At 42.3% G+C, this 8,763-nt stretch overlaps 1 protein-coding gene across 1 annotated transcript; it reads left to right on the forward strand.

The window, feature by feature from the left end:
- Nucleotides 1-7,548: 7,548 nt before the first annotated feature.
- Nucleotides 7,549-8,562, forward strand: NEUROD6 (neuronal differentiation 6). The gene has a single exon (XM_085303653.1). It carries the CDS (start codon nucleotides 7,549-7,551, stop codon nucleotides 8,560-8,562), a length of 1,014 nt encoding a protein of 337 aa, XP_085159779.1.
- Nucleotides 8,563-8,763: the final 201 nt, after the last annotated feature.

Here is an 8,763-nt window from a genome sequence, read left to right on the forward strand (position 1 = left end):
TTGCCTGAGGAGTGCAAGCAAGAGAAAGGAAATGATGATTCTGGAGAGCTTACAGCTCAGCTGAATCTGGATAAAATTTCATGAGGGTAAAGAAAAGTCATTTCTCTAGCCTGAGGGCTTTCTCCCTGCTGAGTTTCAAAGGTCTGCTGCAAATAWTAGAAGTGTTAGAGTTTCTCCAAAAAGTTTGGAAGGATCTTTTATGAAGTTCCCCTTCCAAAAGCTCCTATAATTTCCTGGAAGGAAACTGTCCACCAGAAGATTATTCTTAGGGGTTTTGTTCTGTGCTTCTGTCAAGCCAGCATTAATTTAACTTCTCTATCTCCTTGTATCTCGCATTTAATTTAGAGCATGCTGCGTAGTCCTAAACAAACTGCTCATCTCAGCATGTGCTTTCTGTGAGACCATTCTGCTCCTCACCGCTGCTCCTTACGCAGATCTCCCACCGCTTCCAAGAGGGGCTTCTGCCCCAGTGCAGGCTCAGGATTTAAAGTTTAGCATGTTGTCACTCACTGCAGAGTGCATAATCCTCTTGCAGGGAACAGACTCCAGGAAGGGAAAAGAAAGCACTGGGAAACTCCGCACGGATGRTCTAGGGAGAATTTCCCATTAGATGCCTCTTAAAGGGGGAGATTGCGGGAGGGAGAAGAACACAGCCTGTCAGACTCGCAGGTTTTGCGAGGGGTGCCCTAGGTTTCTGGAGGAAATAACACGTGCCTCGGCCAGGGGGCTGCCTGGGAAATGGGGAGCAGTGCAATGCTTGCAGGGTCACACACCTGCACCGCCGCCTCTGGAAGGCGCTCGCTGCAAATCCAGTCCCCAAAACCAGACTCTGATAGAGACAGAGACATCCTCAAAACAGAAAAAAAAAAGAAGGATCACCCCTGGGAATCCCTGTAGGCACTGGGAGAACAAGAAAAGAGGTAAAAAGCAGTATTGATGACTAGTAGTTTGACAGGGATTGCCATTAAAGAGTAATGCCTTGTTCAGCAGTGTCAGGATATGTGCCACAGCCAAATGTCCATAGTAGACCCTCAAAAGGTTACAGAACTTACTGATTTTGGAGCATCTTCAAGGTAGATTAGCAGACAGTGAGACAATCCCAGTCACTGAGTATGAACCAAACAAACAGTCTCTCAGATATACCAGAGTTGCTTTACACCCCAAATCASCAGGAATGCTCTTAACGCCCTGCAGCTGCAAGAATTAACACAACTGGTCTGACTAGAACATTTTGCTCAAGCACCTTAAATCCCATGTTGTTGCAAGGTATGTATTACCTATTAATCTGGTATCAAAACTTTCAATCTATATTATGCCATCGCTTTTCTAGGTGGGATGCAATCAGATTAATGCAGATTTGACTCAATTTTTTTAAGCGCATCTTTCTTTGAATTATTTGGTCCTACTCTCTCTCAACCCACTTATATTAGTATAAGCAGGAGTAGCTCAAAATTAAGAGGATTATGCCAAATGCATGTCATACCTAAATCAAAGCCATTTTATTCATGTGCTTCAGTAATCTTGGAGCAATTTCTAGTCACAAACTCGTTTTTGGTTAACCATATTCAATTAGTATTAAAGTCCATTTTCAGATTCTAAATTCATGTTTTACTCAAGTGACTCCCATTAAAATGGAGTAACTAACCCCTCTGCAGCTTTTTCATATTTGTCCCTAACAGCCTATTCAAAACATAAAACTAAGGATGTCTGATTAGAGCAAAAAGTACATCCTCATTACAGGGGGCTTAGACAGTGCAAAGCACATTCATAATATTTTCCAGCATTAGCAGCTGGGTTAAAACCACATTGTCAGACTGAACCGAATCCTCCTGAACTAATGTAGGTTAGTTCTCTGAATCCAGGGGTCCTTATTAGCATCTTCTTTAATCTCCCCTGGGAGAAGGATGCATATCCCTGTACCTCTCCACATCAGCAGTGGGAGAAGGGCTAAGCCAATTTCACAGGAACGGCTGCTCCCCCTCAGAAAGTGGTCCAGAAGCTACACCAGTGCACTGGGAACGTGGAGAGGTAGAAAAAGGCCGGTTGTCTCTAGGAGGGAGGCACATCACCGTTTCTCCAGCCCTACCGAGTGCCAATGGCTTGCCGGACAGCGCACTGGCCCAGCTCTTTCTCCTCGGCCACCCCATTCCTCCTCAGCAGCCCCTCCAAAGGAACAAGGTCCTGCCTCTACAGGCAGCCCCAGGTCTTGTAAGTGAGAATCTCACTGGAAACTGTGGTCTCCCAGCCCAAGATACCATTGATCAGGTTCAAGCTGCCTTATTTTTGTAAAAGCAAAATCAAACAAAACAGAGAACAGGTATTTCCATCTCCTCCAAGTGCTTTTCATATCATTACATTCATCATTCATTATCATATTTGGCCCATCTGGTCACTGCCCTTCACAGCCTGTCCTCATAATTTAGGTTACACCAGGCATACATTTCCCCCCTGAAGCAGTGGAGGTATCCACAGGGAGAAGCTGCCAGCAAAACTGTGTTGCAGGTCCAGTTCTGGCATAGACAGCAAACGTGGTGCCAAGCAGGTTCAGAGCAGGTCTTTCTCATCCTCCCCAGGTATTTGGACTCTGCACACAGTTGCTGCAGAAGGAAAGAAAATCTGCTCCAGGGTAGCAGTGAGCAAGAGGGAGTTCTGCATTGTGGGACTGCTGCCTTGACTTTACGCGTGCAGGGAGCAAAGTTGTGGCAACTTTTAGAGATTTCAGTGGAAAGACAAGGGAAAAGTGGTCAGATTCAGTTCTCTCTCTCCCTCCTGAACAGTCCCCTGCTGTCTGCCATGTCTCACTGCTGCCCATGCATGACCCAGACTACAACACTGCGAACCATGTGAGTGGCGGTATCAGAAACTGCTCCTGAGCAAACATCGCTGAGACATCCTGTAATTTTGAGGTAGTTCTCCTGTTACAGTGTGATTGGGAACTATGGACCAGGACAAGTAGGAGAGCACCATGGAGGAGGAAGAAAAAAAAAAATAGAGTAGAAACACTCCCTGGAGTTCAGATTAAAGTGTGCTGAAGTTATTGGAAGGACTCCCATTGATCTCAGTACAGTTTGGGTCAGTCCCCTCGATGCATTGTGGAGGTTCTGCAGTCCTTTGAACTCCGTATTATTTCAATGAATCTATTAATGTTTAGCTGCATTTAACATAGTAAAATATTGCATTTGAAATGGAGTCACTATTTTAATTTGAAACTATACAGTTCAGGCAACAGAAAAGGTTTTGCAGTATGTGCTCCGTAATACGCTTGGTGCGTGTAGCCATTCTATAGCATGCATTTAATTTTGCGTTTGGTGTATTATTCTTAACATGCATTCACAGTAGACAGCAAAGCAGCAGTTATGAGGTATGCTGTGAATGCRTATTAACAGCAGTAGACATTTGCATATCATGGATCCATAATACAAAATGTGTAGTAAAAATCCTTATGAAAAGTTATTATGCATGCACAGTAGAGGCTTTTTAAACCTTGATATCTCAGCTATTTTGTTTCTCCACTATTTATTTGAAAATACTAAAAAGGTCAAAYGATGGATTAAGAATCTGCAAAAATGTAATGTTACTACTACAGAGGGAATCCTTCAACACAAAATAATTCACTTATTTTATTTTTAGTGGCAGTATAAGAGCCATCCAAAAATGCATTTTACAATAACATTTGAGTAGTGTAAAAAAGAAAATACTCCAGCAGTAAAATAAAAAGGCGGGGGGAATATTTTTATGAAAGTGTATTTTGGAGGTTGATAAACTGTAGCTGGAAATTTTACAGTCCTTCCTTTAACACAGAGCCACTACAGTATCAACCTTGTTTTCAATTTTTTGTGGTATTTTTAGTATGCATTGAAACAGGGTTTGGTTCCTCAGGACTTTGCATATTTAGATTTTAGTGCATTGTATAATACTCTGAATATGCAAAACCCTTGAAAAGGTTGACAACCCTTAGGACCCTCCACAATGTAAATCTTAATACATAAATTCCTATTGAGAATAATGGGATTCTACCCTCTCCTCTGTTACACCAACTGTACTATTTGGAATAAAATGAAATGAATGTTACGAATAGTACAGTGCTTGCTCCTCTTGAGCAGTTGCCACTTAAGTTTTAACRTCTTTGTCACTTCAAATACATTTGCCTTTAAAAAAAATGAGGCCTGCGCTCCATAAGGAATGAATGACCTGATATTTCTCACTTCTGTGAAAAAAACACAAAGTTTGGAGAAGGCTTTTTTTTTTCTTTTCTTCTGAAGTGAGAGTCCCTAAAATTCTTAAGTACATACACACACGAAACACACCCTCCACACACATATTTTGCCGCCGCCTCTTTTTTTTAATCAAAAAAATGCCCAAATAGATTTAAATGAAACTTTGTGAAAACAAAATAATTGGATCGGGGCTGAAAACATTAATGCCAAGCTTGGGCCCAGTGTGAATTAAAGCAGATGAGTTATAAACCCTTCAAAAACAGGATTTATAATGGAAACGCTGACACAGACCCGTAACAATAGCAGCTCTGCCAGGGATTATTTTAATACTAAGAGCATACTCAGTCTCCCACTTTTTAAAATAGAGATTACTCCGTCCCTCAAAAGCGGTGATACGTGATAATAATAAAAGCAAACTTAAAAWAAAAATAAAAATAAAAATGCTTCTAAGATGACACATTCTCCCCGCAACTCCCTCCTCGCTGGTGCTCAGACGTGACACGCCACTCCTAAAAAACCCAAGGTGGGGTTTGCCGTAGGCTCCGCGGCAGGGCTTARCGGAGCGGCTTTGTCAGCTCCCTTTAACAGTTTCTTGCCTGTTGAGAGAGACAAAAGGGTTAAGGGAGAAAGAGCAGAGAGTCCAGGCGAGGCAGCTGGCGGGAACAGGGGATGCCCCGGCGCCAAAGGGCACCGCGAGAGCAGGGGGAAAAGAGGCGAGTGGCGAGAGAGTATTTAGGAGGGGGAAGGATGCGCACCCAAAGACCTCAGTTTCTTAAAGAGGTTTAAGGAAAGCATTTGCGAAAACGCCAGGCACACAGAGAAAAGGCTAAGGGGAGGGTGGAGATTTTTTTCTTTTTCTTTTCTTTTCCCTTTTTTTTTTTTCCTTTTGGCTCTCCCGATTTAGGGCTGCAAAAGCGTTTCCCGGAGAGAGCAGGTGCCTCACAAGGTGCTGAGCAAACACGGGTGCGTGTCTGGGGCTGCGCGGCACCCCGCTCCTTCCTGGAAAAGAGTGACAGTCCTAAAGTCTTGACATTGTATTTCCAGTTTCCCCTCAAACTCTATTTTTTAAGGGGGGAGGGATTGTCAAAAAAAGAAGAAAACGATGGAGGGATTTCTTTGAGCCCGTGSGAGATTTGCTGCTGTGGCTGTGCGCCCTGGGGCAACACACTACACTTAAATAAATAAACACAACACCCCAAAATCACTCACGAAAGGCATCGCACAAGAACTACTTTCGTGACTGTGCTGTGTGTGTGACAGCACCAGCATCACTTCCTGACTGCTGCTTTCCCTTCCTTGCTTTTTTTTTTTTTTTTTTTTCCTCCTGGGTACCAGGTGCACGGCCGGGACTCGGAGCGATCCGAGGCAGCACTTTCCCTATAAACAATGCCGTACTAACAGCGACGGGGCAGTTGTACCTGTAGGCAGGGAGAGCACCAAGCGTTGGCATGTCTGGGCGTGCGGCAGGGCTGCTAAAAAGAAGCAGCTCCAGTAGAAATGCACCTCCTGTACGTGAAATGCTGGTGCAGATTTTTTTTTTTTTTCTTTCTTTCTCTCTCTCTCTCTCTTTTTTTTCTATCAGTCTAACCTTCTGTGTTGATACATGAATGCTGGTACCCACTTAGAGGGATGCCAGATGATCAGTGCAGAATGAAGGTCCCAGGAGAAAGGCTCACGTGGTTTTCTCTGCCCCGTGACGTCACTAGCAGATGGCATGGGTACCAGCTCTGGCAGTTGGCATCAATGTCACTTTTTAGAGATCAATGAGATAGTGCAGATACACACAGATCTAGGCTCCAGGAGACGATGCGACATTCAGACTGAAAAGATTTGGAAGGCAAAAAATGAAAACTGATTGTTGAATGAAATAAAAAGCTAAGGTAATACAAATAAAGATATATTTCAGTTGGTGCTGGGTGTGCATGCAAGTGTTTAAAGATACAGTATCATTGTCTTGTATTTTGTGTATGCTATTTACTGTCTACTAACTCCTCCTAACATTTTATTCTTCTGATGCAATTGCATACTTTCATGGGTAATATGTAATATTGCAAGTGTGTAGACAATATTGAAAGAGTTAGTCTTTTGTTGGGGTTTTTGTTTAGTTTTGTTCTGTTAAAAAGTCCCTGCATTCATTTTTGCTTTTCTCTTTGAGGACTGTGGATCCAAGTATCTGCTGCTCCCAAACTGAAAACAAAAGCAAAATCATTTGAAAAGGAAATTATTTTCCCATTTCATTCTGGATTCTGAACACACGTGCACTATTGCAGGCAGAATCTACAGACCCTTCCTGTCAGATATTAGCTGGAGGGAGACGTCTGAACCTTGCAGAACATAAACACTGCTATAGCGTGTAGGGAATTTTCCCCTCCAAATTCACGGGGGAGAAAAAAGGAGGMAGAAGGAAAAAGAAAAAGAAAATAAATTATTTCTAACCAAAATATATTATATGATTCAGAATTTTTTGTGGGGGGAAAGAAAAAGAAACGAGGTGGAGAGATTTTATTTCCTAACTCTAATCTGAATACGTTTAGTATTAGACAAGTCCTGCTTTTTGTTTAAAATGAAAGAAATAATACATGTGATATTTATTTTCATATCAATCWTTAGGAAAAAAATTTTATTTCATTTTTAATTACGTTACTAAATAAGTAATTGGGGGAGGGGTCCATTAATTTTTTTTTCCCTCACCCACTAACTTACCGGAGTTTAAAATCTTGATTCACGAGAGAGTAAGTATGGAGGGGGGAAAAGAAAAACTCTGAAATATAAGTCAAAAGGCGATTTTAAAATATTTAACTATTAGTTAATAGAAATATGGCACTTTTCAATTTTAAGACTGCTCTCGCTCTTCTCATTTTTTCACCCAGGGGAATTTGGATTAATGAAATTTCTGTATTGCTTTATCATGTTTTGCCTTTCTTTGAATTCTGTGGTGGTGAGGGCTCGAAGGGCTTGTTTAAAAATCAAATAAATGGGCAGGGAGTTAACTGTACATTTTAAATGTTGATTTACTGTCTACTTATCTGTAAGACATGTGGCTTTTTTTAGTTACACGATCCTGAACATTTCAAGTGATTATAAAATTCTGGGCAGCTTTTATTTTTTTTTATTTTTTTAATAAACAAGCACGTAAAAAGGCAATTGCAACCGGCATTTTATGAGAGAAACGTACATAGTGCGTTTTTGTACGCGCATGTATGCCCTCAAACATGTAACGCGTGCACACGAAAGGTGCATGAGGATATGTGTGTAAGTCTGTCAACTTTACAAATGGAAATATTTAAATATTGTGCTGGCATTCTTTCAGGTAACTTAAGATTATAGAACCATGTTAACACTACCATTTGATGAGTCTGTTGTAATGCCAGAATCCCAGATGTGCAGAAAGTTTTCCAGAGAAAGTGATGACCAAAAGCAAATGAAGAATCCAGAAAGCTTTTCAAAACAGATTGTACTCCGAGGGAAAAATATTAAAAGATCTCCTGGAGAAGACACGGAAAAAGAGGAGGAAGAGGAAGAGAGAGAAGAGGAGGATGAGAACGGTTTGCCGAGGAGAAGGGGCCTTCGGAAAAAAAAGACGAGCAAGATAAGAATGGAAAGGATCAAATTCAGGCGACAAGAAGCCAACGCTAGGGAGAGGAACCGGATGCACGGCCTTAACGATGCCCTGGACAATTTAAGGAAAGTGGTCCCTTGTTATTCTAAAACGCAAAAACTGTCGAAAATAGAAACTTTAAGACTAGCCAAAAACTACATTTGGGCTCTTTCTGAAATCCTGCGAATTGGCAAGAGACCTGACCTGCTCACGTTCGTCCAAAACTTGTGCAAGGGTCTGTCCCAGCCAACGACAAACTTGGTGGCGGGATGCCTGCAGCTCAACGCCCGCAGCTTCCTGATGGGCCAGGCAGGCGACGGCGCCCACCACGCCAGGTCGCCCTACTCCACCTTCTACCCCCCCTACCACAGCCCTGAGCTCGGCACCCCCCCAGGGCACGGGACTCTCGACAACGCCAAGTCCATGAAACCCTACAATTACTGCAGCGCTTACGAGTCCTTCTACGAGAGCACTTCCCCCGAGTGCGCCAGCCCACAGTTTGAAGGTCCCTTAAGTCCTCCCCCAATTAACTATAATGGGATATTTTCCCTGAAGCAAGAAGAAAGCTTGGACTATGGCAAAAATTACAATTACGGCATGCATTACTGTGCAGTGCCACCCAGGGGTCCCCTTGGGCAGAGCTCGATGTTCAGGTTGCCTACAGAGAGCCACTTCCCTTACGACTTACATCTGCGCAGCCAGTCTCTCACCATGCAAGATGAATTAAATGCAGTTTTTCATAATTAATGAGGAAAATGAAAATAAACAGTGGTCATTCACCTCCCCATCTAATTAAGAGCAAGCAGATGCTTGGGCACTGCGTAATTGGCACAACTCTATTTAACGTGTTTACTAGTTTCTAAAGTGTGTTTCAACTATTGTGGGGATTTTCTATGTATTAATAAATCCTTTTTCTGATAAGTATTTTTCCTTTTTTTTTTTTTTTTT

Source organism: Rhea americana, unplaced genomic scaffold, assembly GCF_003343005.1.
Source record: "Rhea americana isolate MKP2758 unplaced genomic scaffold, rheAme1 scaffold_100, whole genome shotgun sequence".
Classification (NCBI taxonomy): Eukaryota; Metazoa; Chordata; class Aves; order Rheiformes; family Rheidae; genus Rhea; species Rhea americana.